Source organism: Zasmidium cellare (genome assembly GCF_010093935.1).
Source record: "Zasmidium cellare ATCC 36951 unplaced genomic scaffold M409scaffold_45, whole genome shotgun sequence".
NCBI classification, from domain to species: Eukaryota; Fungi; Ascomycota; class Dothideomycetes; order Mycosphaerellales; family Mycosphaerellaceae; genus Zasmidium; species Zasmidium cellare.
This window is the reverse complement of record NW_022986989.1, coordinates 29,304-45,692: the sequence shown is the minus strand read 5'-3', so window position 1 is coordinate 45,692 and position 16,389 is coordinate 29,304. Positions and strand designations below refer to the sequence as shown.

The window sequence follows — 16,389 nt, the reverse complement described above, 5'->3', positions numbered from 1 at the left end:
TCTGCCGGAAGTGCTACGTAAGTTGCGATAGCAGCCATTTGTCGAGGTCAGATCCACTGACTAGATACACCCAGGCCCGCCTTCCCCCGCGTGCCACCAACTGCCGTAAGAAGAAGTGTGGACACACCAACCAGCTCCGCCCAAAGAAGAAGCTGAAGTAGACGATTTGCGCGGGTTGCAGGAGTTGCAGGTTTTGCTGTTGTGGGTGGCACGAACCGGAGTAGGACTGCTTAGATCAGAGTAGCAGCAAGTGATAGCGCGAAATGACAGCAATGCATGAACTCGGCGGTTGGAACGAACATTCCTCGACGCTTTCGCATTTCCACGCTGGAGCGTCACGGAAGGTAGTAAAGAATAAGGAACCCGATGCGCATTTGAAACCACCGATCGACAAGCCTTTTTCGGACGGTCGCCTGCAAGGGTATACTCTATACACAAGTCTGAACATGCGCTACACGATCATCTTCAACCCGCCTTCTCTGCCTCGATCTGGTCTCTCAAGTCCTGCAGAGCAGCCTCTCTTTGACGCAAATGCTCCTGCAAGCCATCAACCTGCTCCTTGACCATCCCGGTCTCATCCTGGAAAGCCTTCAAGCTCTGCCCCGTCTTCGCCTTGCCCTCTCCATTCTCCAAATCTCGCAGCTCTCGCCTCTTGTAATCCAAAAGCTGCTCCAGTTCCCTCTTCACAAGAGCTGGCTTCGAGTCCTCTCTCCTCCCACCGCGATCGCGCCTGCTCTTTGCACCGTCCTCGACCTTCGCAATCTTGTCTTCTAGGTCTTTGAGCTGCTTCTTCAGCCGCACTTCCTCCCATTCTCCATCCCGCGGCGTGGCACTGAAGTCGGTACCTTTCGGTTTTCTGTCCCCAACACCCAGTCGGCTTAAATACGAATCCCCAAACTTCGCCTTCTTTCCGCTCAACGTGCTATCATCTCGCTTCGTGCCCCATCGATCTGCTGCCTTTTGTTGCGCATTCACTCTGTCGATGTTGTATTCGATCTTGCCCTGCTCAAATGTTGCGCGCAGACTCGGTGGTACACTTCGAGGGATCCGGTAGCCCTCATGCCTGTGATTCAGGATATGCAGAAAAGCCAGACAAGCATCCTTGTTGATCCCCTCTTCACTCTTCGGATTCACCAGATTCCACGCGCTCCGCACATCGGTATCAGGCACATCCAAAGAATCGTACAGATCCGACAACGCCTCGAAAGATATGAGCCCATTCCTTGGATTCCGCGAACTCGTGTATATCTCCTCGTACTTCGCCCGGTCGGATGGCGACATGTACCAATCAAACCCATCCTTCAACCCACTCCCATCATCCTCATCCTCATAATCGACCCTCCCAAACGACTCCCCTCCCCCACTCACCGCACGCCCCGCCTGTACCAAGTGCGCTTTGCTCTCCGGGACCAGCCAATCCGGCAGCGTCCGTGGCACGTCCATGTACTCGCCGTTCATGAGGTCGTAGATGAGGCGCATGGCGACGCAGAACTCTTCGAAGTCGAGCTGGCCGTCGCCGTCGACGTCGGAGAGGTCCCAGATTCGCTCGAGCTGGTCATCGCGGAGGTGGGAATTTTTGAGGACCGTGGCGGCTTGGGCGCCTGAGAGGTGCGTGCTGTTGTTGGAGAGGGAGGTGAAGATTTCCCAGTAGCGGTCGATTTCCCATTGTTCGATGCGTTTGGTGGATGACATTTTGGCGATTTCGGTAGGGTGAGGATCGAGGTGGTCTCGGGTGTTGAAGGTGTGAGAGGTGTGGTATTGGGATGCGTGGAAGTTGAGGCAGTGAGATCCAAGAGGTGACGTTTCGCGGTCTGAGCTTCTTCCATTGCACCTCACCTCGCCTTCAAGTCTCGTGCAGATTCGAATCTGGAACTCATGTTCCCAATGACATTCTTGTGTTGACACGGCGTGTACGATGCCAACTATCGCAGTCAAGAAACATTGAGGCCGCCGCCCTCACGGTACCCATCCCGTCGCACAGGCTTGATGCAGCTAAAGCGTACGGCTGAGGGACAGAATGCGCCAGCCTGACTGCTGGTCTTTGCTTCAGAACGTGCACAGTTATTGTAAAAGTACTCACTAACTTCACACGCCATGTGACGGGATCCACAGATGCCTCGCAGGCAACATGAAAAGCTTGCCGTTCAACTTCTATCAGGTCGGAATACTATGCGCGCTACCGCTGGAGAAGGCTGCTGTCGAAGCAGCTCTCGACGAAGAGCACGAGCGGCCTCAGGGAATACCTCAAGAAGATGAGCACAGCTATACGTTTGGGCAAGTTGGGGCGCACTATGTGGTAATTGCATGCCTGCCTGATGGCATGACTGGGAAAGCATCGGCTGCGAAAGTGGGCACAGATGTTATGCGGACATTCCATATCAAGGTTGGGTTGATGGTGGGCATCGGGGGTGGAGCACCCAGCAAGGCCAACGACATCCGTCTGGGGGATGTTGTCGTAGGTAGGCCGCAGGGAACTCATGGTGGCGTCGTTCAATATGACTTTGGAAAAGAACTGCCGAATGGCTTCTCGCGCACGGCGATGTTGAGCAAGCCTCCTCCTGCGCTTCTCAGCGCCCTAGCTGGACTGCGAGCGAAACATGAGCGGCCGAAGTGGAACAAGATGCCCGAGCACCTGGCCAAGATTGTAGAAGAAATGGGACCAGAATATCGATTCCCTGGAGCCAACAACGACGTACTTTTCGAGTCCACGTATGACCATGTTGGAGGACCCGAGGCAGCATGCGACGGGGTTCCCTCATCTGAGCACTGTGATATCAGCAGAGTCGTGAAAAGGCCAGAGCGCAAGAATCCTTCAATACCTGTCATACATTATGGCAACATTGCATCTGCCGACAAAGTCATGCGACATGCGCCGGAGCGCGATCGCATTGCGAAAGAGCTTGGCGCTCTATGCTTCGAAATGGAAGCGGCTGGGCTTGATGAAAACTTCCGGTGTATGGTCATTCGAGGTATATGCGACTACTCCGACTCCCACAAACACAAGGGGTGGCAACGGTATGCGGCGTCTGCTGCTGCAGCTTTCGCAAAAGAATTCTTGGGTTTCGTAGTGCCGCAAGGTCTCGATGAAATGAAGCCCGCAGGTGCGCCCAAGGACAGAGCAATCGCTACGATCGCCTTGCAAAAAGCGTTACCTGCGCCCCCGAGTAGGCCTTTATTGGAACCAATCGAACGTTCAAAATGGTCTGACGCAAAGCAGGTTCTATTCCGTTTAACTCCAAGGGCATGCCGATAATCGACGACTTCATTCCGCGAGACGTAGAGATGGAAGTGCTTCGATCATATTTCTTGTCGGAAGAAGATAGGACCCGGTCGTCCGCAAAGACCTTGATAGTGAGCGGCATGGGCGGGATTGGGAAAACTCAGTTGTGTGGGTTGACGACACCATTAGTATGAATGAAGTGGCTGCTGACTTAGAGATCAGGCGTTGAGTTTGCACGACAAAACAAATCTCGGTTTGACTCAGTTTGGTGGCTTGACGGCTCGTCAAGGTCTTCACTACAGCAGTCCCTGGCAGAATCAGCGTCGAGAGCGTTGGGAATTATGGTGAAACGTGATTTCACCCTGACAAAAGTGGGCGACGTCCCTCAGTCTTCGGCATCGAACACCACCGACGACGTCTCGACGCAATTTCTCTCTTGGCTTTCAGAAGAGAGCACTAACAACTGGTTACTGATATATGACAATGTCGACCGCGACTGGACCAGAGGAGGTGACGGTGATGCATACGATATCAACTCGTTTCTCCCAGATTGTGACCACGGCAACATACTTGTCACAACGCGTTTGTCGTACCTTCTGAGGTCCAAGAAGCATCTTCGCCTAGACAAGGTCAACAACGAACAGGCATTGCGCATTTTAGAATCAAGAGCTGGCAAACCTCTACCAGGTGAGTCAATCAGTTCTACTTCATCTGCGTTGCTGAGTATGTGCAGGCGCGAAACCACTTATCGACCGACTTGGTGGCCTACCATTGGCGCTAGCTCAAGCAGGGTGCTATTTGCGCAAGCCTTTGACTGTGCAAAAGTATCTGGAGATGTACGAAAAGACCTGGACGAGGTTGATGCACAGCCAAGAGGAGTTTCCACTCGAGGAGTACCTTGAACGAAGCTTACTCACTACGTGGGTCCTGTCTTACGAACAGGTCGTGAGAGAGAGTCCAGCAGCAGCCGGTGTGCTTCGTCTATGGGCATATATGCACAATGGAGACCTTTGGTTCGACTTATTGGCTGTGCCGTCAGGTAAAATTGTGGAGATGAAATGGCCTATGTGGTACTCATTGCTTGTCCATGATGAGCTGACCTTCCACGATCGCATGAATGTGTTGCTCGCATATTCTCTTGCGTCCATATCAGCCAGTGGAGAGGGCTATTCAATGCATCGGGTAGTACATGACTGGACTCGACACCAAATCGGGAGCGCTGACGAACGAAGTGAACTGTACCAAATGGCAGTCTATATCATTGGGACTGGTAGTGACAATGCCAACGAGGTGCTCGAGCGAAGACTGTTGCCACATGCACGCCATCAAGCGAATAGTATTCAGCCTGGTGGCAACGTACAAGCTATTAGGAGCCTGAACAATGTCGCGAAGCTCTTGGACAACTGGGAAGAACGCGTGGCGAGCATTAGGCTATATGAACACATCCTTGCTGTTTGTCAGACAGTTCTTGGCCCAGACCACGACTGGACGCTACGAACGATGAGCATAGCTGGGGATGTACTCACGAAGGCTGGCCTCGCGGATCAAGCTTCGATGCTGTACGGCCGCACCCTGGAAAGCTACAGGTCCCGATTCGGGAAGAATAGCGCCAATGCTCTGGACACGCTTCACCGTTTGGCGGTCTTGGAAAGAGATCGTGGCCATATGGAACTTGCCCGGAGCCGATACCGTGAGACTCTGCGCGGCTACGAAGAGCTGTATGGCGTCAGTCACGAGAAGGCATACCTCACGGCATACGACATCGCGCGTACATGTTATGACCTCAGCTCCAGTCAAACCTTAGAGTTTCTTGAGCTGTCCTTACGTGGGATACAACGCTCCCTTGGTCAAAGTCATTGGATGGCGATGGAGGTGACCTATCAGCTAGGGAACCTGCACTTTCACCAGGGGTCATACAGACTAGCAGAGAGCTATTGGAGAACGGCACTAAAGTACAAGGTAGATGATGAAAGCAAGCACAAATGGATGCAGACGACGTATGTCATGCCGGCGCTGTGGTGCTTGAGCACAAGGTACATCCAACAAGAAAGGCTAGTGGAAGCCGAAGAGATGCTCTTGAGCCTGAAAGAGCTGGTCGTTCTCTATTACGGAATAGAGCACGATGCATTCACCGCGCCCATGCATCTTCTGAGCTGGACGTACCGTCATGAGAACAAATTAGCAGAGGCAGAAGACGTCCTGACCCAGCTGCTTGACCTACATGGTGCCGCTTTCGGTATCGACAACGAAGATTCGTACAACATGCTCATTGAACTGGCCCGCGTTCGACTACGGAGGGGAAAGCTCAAGGGAGCCCTGCGGTCCTTCGAGAGAGCGGGAGAAGTGGCCAACAAGGATACTGGCGACTCGCAGGCGCACATTCGGTCCAGCATTGGTAAGCCTTTAATGAACTTGTTTCGACGCCTCTTTGACTAACTCGAGCACATCAGACTTCTGCAAAAAGATCTTCCTCCCAGAGACGGAGTTGCAAGGCGCGCTCTCCAGTTTGGACTTCCCGGACCACGCCCACAACGCCCTTGATGAAGCTCTACACAATTTCGTGGCCAATAGAGCAAAAGATCAAGAGGCCAGACGATTGAAGTATGTTTCCAAGCTGCCAGTGGCCACGTCCTCGAAAGCAAGCCCGCCAAGTGCTCTCAGCAAGAAGATATCTCCCGTCACGACAGGTAGCGTCTTCAGCTCCTCACCACTGAAAGCTCGAGTCTCTACGTCGCGCATTGAGGAACCCAAATTGCAATCGTCTGGACTTCCACCGAAGGGCACGTATTGCAACCGAGACGACGGCTTCAACTGCGGCCTCTTCGCTTCGGATACGTACAAATCTGGCTACAAATCAATGCGACCGTTCCTGAAATTCTGGCAAGATTGGGTGAAGGCTTGGGCGCCTCAGTTGCTTTTTCCGCGCTGGCCGTATCGAGCTTCTCGTCATCGCTCCTGTTCGACCACGGATTCACCTTTAAGGTCGCGGTCCCGATCTCTCAGCCCTTATGGATCTCGCCGGCATTCGAATTCGCCTAGGATCAGTAGACCTCGCAAAGCTGGCACGGACAAACGACAAGTCCCTGGTCGGCGGAGTCGATATTATGAGCGGGATAGCAGTACAGACTCGTTCTATCGACGGCCCCGCAGACGCAGTTCCACTAGAACCTCTTGGGACGTTATAGAAGACGGCATTCGGGCTCAGGAGGCGATGCCAACGGAATTTCGAATCAGGAAAGTCACTCGCCGCCGCCGACAATCGTCCACAAGCAGTTGGGACGACAGCACCGATGCCGACGGCGAACTATACGGAGGTAGACGAGGAAGAAGGCGCGAGGGTGAAGACGGTAAGCAAAGAGCCAACAGCTCTGTGCATCGTGCCTAGCACTAACATCCGTGAAGCAGACTATTACCGTTCTTACTCACCCCGACCTGGAGACCTGCAGCATCTCTCGCGACGCCCTTATCCAGATAGTCTTTACTTTCCCCCTCCACCTGTCGATACTCTCCGTACAGACGACGGAGCGGCGGAACCAGGTGCGGAGCCCAGTTCGTCTATGCCAAGCCTTTCCCCTGAAGAGGACACCACCCAGCATCGCATTGCGCCTGATTCTCCGTCGAGGAGTTACTACAGGCCTGGCGCACAGATTCATGTGGCTTATGTGGAGGAGACCAGAGATTCTGAAAACGATTCTGCGAACGAAAATTTGCCAGCGAAACAGCTGGCAGACGCCCGAAAGGAGAAAAAGCTGGAATGGTCACCGCCACCTCTTCGTATGGAGAAGCTGCCAGCACCTCTGGAGCAAGAGAATGATACGTTTCCGCGTTTGAAACGGGTGACTACTATATGAAGACATCGACAGAAATCACGAGATACAGCTCATTCACCAGAAGTCCGAGCCAAGGACGTTTCGCCGACCTACAGGAACCCTGCCGTCTCCTCCTCACACCACTCCACAAACCTCTCCACCCCAACACGATTATTCTCAATATCGCCCCTCACACTTCTAAACCGCCCCCAAGGACCCACATACCTCCCCCTATTCCCCTCCTCTCCAACCTCCTCCGCCCACCCCGCCCACAACTCCGTATAAGCCCCCATCTTAGTCGGATAAGCCAGCAACTGCGTCACGATCCACAACCACCAGGACTGCGTGCGCTGCAGTTCGGAGTGGAGATTTCCGGGATTGAAGGGGACGCTGACGATGGAAGGGTAACGAGACTGGAATTCGTGGGCGAGGAAGATGGTGCCGGATTTGGATTGTTGGTAGTCGCGCATGGGGCTGTTGAGGATGCGTGGGGAGGAGGTGGTGGTTGTGATGTCGAAGAGGATTCCGCCGGGTGGGGCCATGAAGGTTGCGAGGGAGGAGGCCCAGGTTATGCGGACGGTTTTTGCTGGGGAGATTTGGGCGGTTTTGAGGAGGATGGGGAGGAGGAGGGTCGTGAAGAGGTAGTGGCCTAGGGCGTTGGTGCCCATTTGGAGTTCGTGGCCTTGGGCGGTTCGAGAGCCGACGGGGGGTGTCATGACGCCTGCGTTGTTCGTCAGGACATCGAGACGGGATTCCTTCTTTATGAACGTCTCTGCTGAGGATTTGATCGTGGAGAGATCTGCGAGGTCCAGGAAGAGGAACTCTAGTCTTCCGTCGGAGGTTGGGAAGAGGGATTTTATCTCCTCGATGGCGGCCTGGCCTTTGGAGGCGTCGCGGCCGGCGATGTAGATGGTGCCGTGGGCTTGGTAGAGGAGCTTGGCGAGTTCTTTTCCTACGCCCGAGTAGCCGCCTGTTACAATGAAGACCCGACCTGATTGGGAGGGGAGGTTGTGTTCGGTGAGGGTGGGCGGGGGAATGAAGTAGCAGGATTGGAAGAAGTCGGTCCAGGACATTGTTGAGATAGTCTCGACAAGAGTTTGTGCTTGACGGAAAGTCTTTCGAGAAAGACGATTCTTGAATTCAGATAGTTGTTTGAGGGAGATGGCCTTTGAAAGGCGATTGTCTTTGGAGAGACTAGAAGGAAATCAGATATTCTTTCATACCCACTCTTACCACTGGCATGTCTCCAGTCCTCTTATATCCCATACCATGCGGCCGCCATGAAGCCACCTGCTATGCCGCATATTCCTACTTGCCATCACAAGGCTGCGAGCCAGCGGCCGTCGAGGAGCTGAAGCGGCCGCACCTGTATCACTGTACATTGGTAAGAGGAAGCAGTAACGGACGCGGAAGCATCTTCGAGGAACCCGTCCGGATGCCAGCACTTCTCCACGTACACATGGACAAGGCACCGCTCCCGAAGCCAATGGCCTGAAAGCGGTCTGCAGGTACGCGGGCGTCCGTCATACTGAAGATACGTTGCACGACGGACGACTGCTTGCTCGTCCATGTATCCAAGTATATGTAGGAAGACATGCGAGCTTGGTATGGTAAGGCGTGTTACCGTGTGTATTGGTTGTATATCTTCTCGAAGTGTCTTGCAAGTGGATATGGGCTTTGAGAATTTTTCTGCCTCGCGACGTGAGCGTGTGCATATCGTGTTTTTTGCGTGTCGTTGACGTGAAAGCAATGGCTGGTCACATCGAATCGGCGTGCCCCGCCCCAAAACCGTCGGCAGCCTGAGGCACATGTTAAGTCTTGGCGGGAGTCTGGAGACCCATGATCGATCTAATGCAGCAAGAGATATCAATGAATTTCTGGCAAACAAGGAAAGGAGAATTCAGTCCACCACTTGTCCAATTCTTCTCCTTCTCCTATGCCATCACTGTTTCCAGACATGTGTCTCGTCGACCTCCAGACCACGGAACGCTAACGGCGAGCTGCCTGCCGAAATTCAAGCGCCGACACGCGAGACGCGCTTTGGCTTGGACCTACCATCCATTCCTCTCGAACCTCGCACCTCGACTCCTCCACTCGACACCGGCCAGAGTGCCTCCTCACCACCTGTCCCACCCCGACGCCTTGTACAATGACCACTTCGCCCAACTACTCGTCACTCATTGCAACCCACTGACGGCAGACATACGCGACATATCCTACACCAACCCCCACCAGCCTCAGCTCGACATATCACGACTTCACCGACCTTCTGGGCCGCCGACACGGTCATTGACGCGTACCTACAGCTTCACCACCCATCATGGCAGAAGATGGCAATCCATTGCCCTCGACAGAACAGAAAGATGCACCACCGCGTCGCCCATCTCTGCTACCCGCCTTCGAACCGCTCTCGTCCTCACCAGGCCTGCCTCGAGCGGCCAAGCGGAAATTCGACGAGCTAGATGACCGCCCATACTATCCCACGCCCGTGCCGACATCATCTACCGGTGTCCTTCCATCTTCACCACCCTCGCGTCTGACACGTCCGGGACTTCAACGCCAGATCTCAGCCCTCTCCGAACGCGCTCCATTGGGCGATGTTCCGTCTCTTAACCTCCCCATCAATGGCGAGCCAGTCCTCATGGGACGCTCCAGCAATTCTTCCGACTACCAGCTCTCCGCCAACCGTCACATTTCACGCGTGCACGTGCGTGCTTCGTATCACGCTCCCGACGATGCATGGCCCAATGGCAAGGTCGAGGTGGAGTGTCTGGGTTGGAATGGAGCAAAAGTGCACTGTCGTGGAGAGATTGTCAGTCTGGCGAAGGGAGAACTGTTCGAGTGCGGCAAACCTCTGAGCCAGATCATGGTGGACGTGCAGGATACGCGTGTCATGCTCGTGTGGCCGAAGGATGATGCACGCGACCCACCATCCGTCGAGTCGAGATCACCATGGGCAGTCGACTCTCCATCCAAGCGCCAGAACCCGACTCCCATCGCGTCAAGCCCACCTGTTATGCTGCCACCTCGTCCAGCATCTCCCGTCTCGCCAAGCCCCGGTCTCAACGGCCTCAGCTTTGGTGCCACTTTCTCATCGACTTTCCGCGCCGACTCTGCTCCCGTCCAGATCTACGAGGACCACAACTCGGACGAGGATGCTCCCCACGACCCTACACCTGAGCCAGAACACGAACCAACTCCCACTCCTAAACTCACCACCTGTTCGAAGGACATCCTCAACGAGTCCAAGACCAGTCTCGCCTCTGAGCAAGAAGAGTTCTCCGAGCATGATGAGGAGAACGATCCCATTGTGCATTCCTTTGGTCCATTCGGTGACAACATCATGTCTCACTTCCAGTCCTTCCAGGCCAGTTCTCCAGAACGACAGCGCAAGCCGCTGAAGTCGTCCTTCAATTCGCCAGGTCGCAGTGTCTCAGCACCTCAGTTCCGCGCCAGTCCAGTCAAGAACCATGTTATCAACCAGCTCGCCTTCTCCCGCATTCACTCCCTACCGCTGTCGACCATCCACAGCAACCTTCCAGCAGAGCTTCGTGGAGCCATGGCGAAGCCGTCTGACACCGAGAATCGAGACGTGCTGTCCGCTTCTGAGTTGAAGACCCTGCTGGACTCTATCCCCTGCGTTGGTGAGATCAGTCGGGAAGGCAAAGACGCCGCCGGCAAGCTGTTGGAAAGCGAGTTCTACTATGTCCCAGAGATGGACGTCGATACCATGCGTCGGGATACCGTCACCCAGAGTCTGGGCAAGACCAGTATCCGAGCTGCTAGAAAGCAGCACAAGGTATGTTGTCGATCATGCTCAAGCATTCTTATCACCTAACGTCCATCACAGCAATACTACTGGAAGCGTCCACGCTTTTAAGCGTGACCTTCACCACTGCGTACTACATCGCAAACCACTACCTTGCTCTTTCCTTTGCAACGTGTCGATTCGGATGCATAGCGATTGTTGGTTGGATATGGACGGCCGACTGACTACCCGAAGCGAGTACTGCATTTGGGGTGGTGTTTTTCTTTATGGCGTGTTACTGTTCGGGCGGTACGATGATGGATTTGCACTGTCACAGCACATGCCCATCAAAAAGGAGGGCGTGGGCAGAGGTTTTACGCACACAGCCTGCGTATGGCGGGGTTCCACCTGTTCGAGATATCATGCAGCGAGGCGCTTTTTTCATCGAGCGAATGGCGGATCAGATGGTATGGAGGAGAGACTGTGTTGAAGTAGAAAGTGAAAAGCGAAATGGAAACGATGTTGCTTGTTTAAGGTGTCGTTTGTGTTCACTTCGATCAGGAGACCGCTCCCAGGAATCCCGGCCCTGGCCCTTGCCTTCAAATTGCCCCGCATGACGATCGCGGGGCGCAGATGCAGGTCGTGAGCTAGCGCGAGATGATGAACACGGTATATGATTGGGCAACGCCAACGACATGTCCCAAGCTCCAGCTTTCCCATCGCAGGCGTCAGCGTTCTCCAACAAACAACACCACACCCATGAATCCCTAACCACCCACGCCCACAATAATGTACCTCCTCGCCCTCCCAACAACCCTCACCCTCCTCGCCCTCACCACCGCCACCGCCCTCCCCTCCCCATCAACCGCCAAAACTCCCCTTCCGCTCCTCATCTGGCATGGCCTAGGCGACCGCCACGATGCCGAGGGCCTCCATTCCGTCGGGGATCTGGCCAAGGAGATTTATCCCGGAACACACGTGCATTATATCCGACTCGACGAGAATGGGGACAACGATCGGAAGGAGACGTTTTTCGGGAATGTGAGCGAGCAGATTGGGAGGGTTTGTGAGGGGATCCAAAACGATGAGGAATTGTGGAAGGCGTCGCTTGCGGCGGCTGGTGGTGGCAAGAAGGGGGACGAGTTGATCGTGGACGCGATAGGATTCTCGCAGGGCGGACAATTCCTACGGGGATTATTACAGCGCTGCGAGGGGTTGTCGTTCAGGACTTTGATCACCTTCGGCAGCCAACACAACGGCATCGCGGCGATCAAAGCCTGCGGGACATGGGATCTGCTGTGCAAAGGCGCGCTGGCGCTCATGAAGAACAATGCCTGGACGGAGTATGTTCAGTCACATGTGGTGCCGGCGCAGTATTACCGGACGGTGAACGTGAGCACGGGGGAGGCGAGCGGGGAGTATCTCGCCCACAGCAGTTTCCTCGCGGACGTGAACAACGAGCGAGACGTCAAGAATCAAACCTACAAAGAGCGGTTGGTGGAGGGGTTGAAGGGGAAATATGTCATGTACGTCTTCGAGGAGGATACGACCGTCATTCCGAAGGAGACTGGGTGGTTTGATGAAGTGCTGTTCAATAAAACGAAAGATGGAGATGACGATGAAGAGAGGATCGTGGTTCCTTTGAGGGAGAGGAGGATGTACAAGGAGGATTGGTTGGGGTTGAAGGTGCTGGATGAGAGGGGGGCGTTGGTTTTCAGGAGTCATCCGGGGGATCATATGCAGTTGGATGAGGAGGTTTTGAAGGGGGCTTTTGAGGAGTTTCTTGGTCCGCTTGATAAGGGCGAGGAGGTGGAGGTGGAGGAGGATGGGGATTTGGATGGGGATGTGGATGAGTTGGTGGAGGGACAGAATGGAGAGAAGGTCATCTTTGATTGTACACGATATCGACCGAGTTACTTGGAGGGTTGGTGTTGGGAGATTACGCACGCGTGGGAGAACTGGGGTGGGCCGTGGAGATCAGAGAGGGTGTGGAAGCAGGGATTATGAGGATGGATATTTGTACAAGATTGTATTTGTTCCATCATGTATAATGACTCCCTTCAACTGCGAATGCAGCGATATCGAAACGCTTCTTAACCGCCAGTTTTTCGTCTCTTCCCAAAACGCCCGAACACCATACATGACCTGAAAAAGAAGTTCCCGTGTGAAGGATGAAATCACGCCTTCGCCTTGCTCTTCTTCCCAGCCTTCGCCGTGCCCATCGCAGCTTTACTCTTCGTCTTAACATCTGCCTTCGCACTCTCCTTCTCCTTCTTTAACGCCTCCTTCCTCGCGGCCTTCTCCGCCTTCTCAGCAGCCTTCGCCTCAGCATCCTCCTTCGACTCGCTCTTCCGCTTCTTCGCCGGAACGGCTTCAGGCTCGACCTCCTTTTTCGCCTCCACGCTCTTACGCTTCGAACTGGGCTTCTCCAACCTTCTCATCTGGCCGTCGGGTCCGGGAACTTCGATGGTAGTCTCGCTCGCTGCGGCTTCGGCCAATGCGCCTCGCTTCCTCTTCTTGCCGACGTTCGCTTTGGGGGCTTCTTCGAGAACGTCCTTCTCGTCTGTCCAGAGCTCTTCTGCGAGCCAGATTGGCAGAGCTGCAGTGTCGGGGCCTTTGATGTGTATGCTTCGGACGTTGTTCCATTTTTGGGGAACGTACGTCTCCACCATGGCGTCCACCACGGCTTGCACGTTCTCCTGCACTTCCTCTGCGCTCTGGCTTGCGACGCCGACCTTGATCGCAGTGGTTGTGCTTGGTGCGAGGTGTACGAGAGCGCTGTTGAGGGTCTTCTGAACTTCACGAGCCACATCCTCCGACCTAGCCTCCTTCTTCGTAACTTTACTACCTCCCTCGCTCAACTTCTGTCGCTTATTCCCCTTCTCATCCACATTCTCCCTCTTGCCCTCCAACGAAATCGGAATCGGCCTCTTCGCACCACCCTTGTAAAAGACCTTGCCCATCACTGTTGGCAAGTACGTGACGATCCTGTCATCCGCCAGGAAAACATCATACTCATCCCTCAGCTGCCGTCTGCTCTCATAGCTCTTGTACTTCGACTTCAACTTCTCCAGCCCAATCACCCGTCCAATCTTCTTGCTCAGTTCGATTGGAAACCCTGCGCCAGCTACCAAATCTTTGTATCTTCGCTGAGGGTCGGCTGTGATAACGCATATCCTGAGACCTTCTCGCTCGGTGTTGAGGTATGGATGAGGAAGGACGATCTTGCCAGGCTTCAGGCGCTTCTTGTCGACGATGTGTTTCTTGGTGGTGAGAACGAGCCAGAGGGGCACTTCATCAGAAGCATCTTCGTCGTCGGCGTCCTCGAGGAGGTTGGTCTTTTCGGCGGTGGATTCCTTTCCGGCGACGTCGCTTTGGATTTTGCGAAGAAGGGCGGTGGAGGCGCGGAGAGTCTGGGCGCTATCGAGGCGCGAGGCGGAGTCCGTGGCGACTTTGGTCGCGACTGCGGTGGTTTTGGGCGCCATTGTGATGTTCGTATGTGATTGAAATTCAGCGAAATCGAGACGAGATTTTTCGAAAATGGAAGGCGGAGATGGTTCCGCTTAGAAAGCTTAAATTTAACGCCAGGCATTCAGGCATGCACGCAATTTTCAGCACGTGACATTGGGCATCAACAACCACAAAGATCAGCAGGTCGCATTTGCCGCCGCTTGGGAACAGTGTGAATGAATCAATCAAATAAGGTACGACATCGCCTGCATAGCGCAGTCAAACCAACCAGGTAATCATTGTGCCTACCCCCGCAGGCAAGCCCAAGATCTTCTTGTTAGGCATTTCTCACAGTCAAATCGTAACGACGTGACTCTCTGCTATGAGCGAGTTCTCCGAGGCACCCAAGTTATACGTAGGGCAGGATATGTCTTGCTCTGGGCCGGGCATCCCTCCTCAAAACCAACCGCAACGCCATATCTCCACCAACGCCTCGCTTGCCACATGTAGGTCATGATTCATAGTCGTACAGCTTCATCAGTCAACCTTTGCAGTTGCTCCAACCTCTGCAGGCACGGGCAGTGCCGGCTCACTTGCGAACGTCGCCGGTGGACTTGCAAGTGGTGAATGCAGTTGTGGAAGGCTGTTACCCGTTTGACCTCCTGCAATCGCATTCGAGCTGCCCATCTCTGACACCTGACGTTCTGTTCGTCATTAGCGCAATGTCATGCATATATCTGAACGGGGAAAAGCTTCAACTTACCCAGCTCTCGGATTCTTAATTTCAGCATTTGATTTTCTCGCGTCAGCATCTGCGTTTCGGCTTGGTAGAACGCGCTCTCATCTCTCGTGCCGCCCAGCAAAAAGTCCTCTGTCAAAGGCCCTAGACTTCCTGACTCTGCTCGTTGAGGACGCAGAGCTGGCGAGTTGCCTCTGCTGGAGAGTCGTGCGGAAGATTGGCGTGAGAGGGAGTGGGGACGAGGGAAGTGGGGTATCGAAGTCGAGCGTGGTGATGACTGCTCGGTCACGGCAGTGCTGGCGGGAGTTTGCAAAGCAGATGGTGGAGTGGGAAACCTGGTATGTTCTGAGGATGCCGACGACGGCTCTGCCGGGGTTTGCTGCTGCCTCTGCATCGCCACCAACTGGTCCTGCTGCAGTCGGATCATGTGAAGAAGTCGATTTACCTGTGCCTCTTGTTCGTTCTCGAGTTCTTGATGCAGCTCACCCAGACTCGGCTGCCTCTGGTGATGGGGATCTGCGGTAGCCATTGCGAATGACCTTCTACTCATGCGGGGGCTGCCGGCGTTGCTTCCGTTGACTTGTTGGAGCTCTCCCGGTGATGGTACAGCAGGGTCGTTCAGAGTAAGATTGTTCATGAGCGAAGACCGCCTGCGTTCCAAGCTCGGTGAAGCTCCCCCGGACGAGCGGTGCAGTCCTGCATTGATTGCCGCAGCGGCTTGAAGAGATGACAGTGAGGGTGACCTGGGCGAAGGTGGGCTTGGCCTGGCAGCATCGATTGATATGCGGCGTGGGCGCTGAGATATGGGAGAGCCTGACATGGCGCGGGGCCTGGAGGACGGCGGATTGATCGAGTTCACATCGGGCATCGTGATTTGCTGAAGGGGTGATTGTGGATAATCGTAGGACGTGTTATATACGAGAGGGGCGTGTGGAGCGTCTCGAGTGACGTCCAATGCGTTGCAGACTCATGTGACAAGTCAGCAGAGACGTCGGATGTGAAGTGAATGCACAAAGGCGCAGATCCGGCGGGAGCAGCCGTCTCGCGTACGTGCATGCAGCAGCTTTGCCGAACGACACCAGCTCAGTCTCCCCGAGAGCCGCCCGCCGCAACTAGACAGCCTGCTTTTTTCTTCGTGCATCTGCATCATGCGCTTCGTTCGCAGCAGTCGAGTGCTCGCGCACATGTGGCGAGGGATGATCATCCATCACCGCCAGACGACGAGGCGGGCTTGTGATTTTGAGATGCGCGGCCACTCCCCGCGGCCAGCCCCTGACCGCACCCGAGCCTCCCAACTCAGGCATCGCCAATTTGGAGAGTCGTTGGCCTGTCGTCCAACGGCCGCACGCCGCGACGGCCAGGATCCGTGACTGCAGGGGTCTGGAGGGTTTAATCTCTGCCCCGTCTGCTTTCAGGCTTTTGT

At 54.7% G+C, this 16,389-nt stretch overlaps 7 protein-coding genes across 7 annotated transcripts; 3 read left to right on the top strand and 4 right to left on the bottom strand.

The window, feature by feature from the left end:
* Positions 1-465: 465 nt before the first annotated feature.
* On the bottom strand, positions 466-1,692 carry M409DRAFT_70126 (uncharacterized protein; the record flags this gene model as incomplete). The annotated part of the gene is made up of 1 exon (XM_033818582.1): positions 466-1,692. One exon carries the CDS (start codon positions 1,690-1,692, stop codon positions 466-468), a length of 1,227 nt encoding a protein of 408 aa, XP_033661681.1.
* Positions 1,693-2,128: 436 nt separating this feature from the next.
* On the top strand, positions 2,129-3,568 carry M409DRAFT_70125 (uncharacterized protein; the record flags this gene model as incomplete). Its single annotated transcript, XM_033818581.1, has 2 exons — positions 2,129-3,097; positions 3,443-3,568. The coding sequence occupies 2 exons, from the start codon at positions 2,129-2,131 to the stop codon at positions 3,566-3,568; spliced, it is 1,095 nt and encodes a 364-aa protein (XP_033661680.1).
* A 3,571-nt stretch (positions 3,569-7,139) lies between these two features.
* On the bottom strand, positions 7,140-8,102 carry M409DRAFT_28673 (uncharacterized protein; the record flags this gene model as incomplete). The annotated part of the gene is made up of 1 exon (XM_033809137.1): positions 7,140-8,102. One exon carries the CDS (start codon positions 8,100-8,102, stop codon positions 7,140-7,142), a length of 963 nt encoding a protein of 320 aa, XP_033661679.1.
* A 1,247-nt stretch (positions 8,103-9,349) lies between these two features.
* M409DRAFT_28672 (uncharacterized protein) lies at positions 9,350-10,909 on the top strand (the record flags this gene model as incomplete). Its single annotated transcript, XM_033809136.1, has 2 exons — positions 9,350-10,828; positions 10,880-10,909. 2 exons carry the CDS (start codon positions 9,350-9,352, stop codon positions 10,907-10,909), a joined length of 1,509 nt encoding a protein of 502 aa, XP_033661678.1.
* A 657-nt stretch (positions 10,910-11,566) lies between these two features.
* On the top strand, positions 11,567-12,784 carry M409DRAFT_28671 (uncharacterized protein; the record flags this gene model as incomplete). Its single annotated transcript, XM_033809135.1, has 1 exon — positions 11,567-12,784. One exon carries the CDS (start codon positions 11,567-11,569, stop codon positions 12,782-12,784), a length of 1,218 nt encoding a protein of 405 aa, XP_033661677.1.
* A 170-nt stretch (positions 12,785-12,954) lies between these two features.
* On the bottom strand, positions 12,955-14,262 carry M409DRAFT_28670 (uncharacterized protein; the record flags this gene model as incomplete). Its single annotated transcript, XM_033809134.1, has 1 exon — positions 12,955-14,262. The coding sequence occupies one exon, from the start codon at positions 14,260-14,262 to the stop codon at positions 12,955-12,957; it is 1,308 nt and encodes a 435-aa protein (XP_033661676.1).
* A 502-nt stretch (positions 14,263-14,764) lies between these two features.
* Positions 14,765-15,834, bottom strand: M409DRAFT_70120 (uncharacterized protein; the record flags this gene model as incomplete). Its single annotated transcript, XM_033818580.1, has 2 exons — positions 14,765-14,931; positions 14,991-15,834. The coding sequence occupies 2 exons, from the start codon at positions 15,832-15,834 to the stop codon at positions 14,765-14,767; spliced, it is 1,011 nt and encodes a 336-aa protein (XP_033661675.1).
* Between the last annotated feature and the right edge of the window lie 555 nt (positions 15,835-16,389).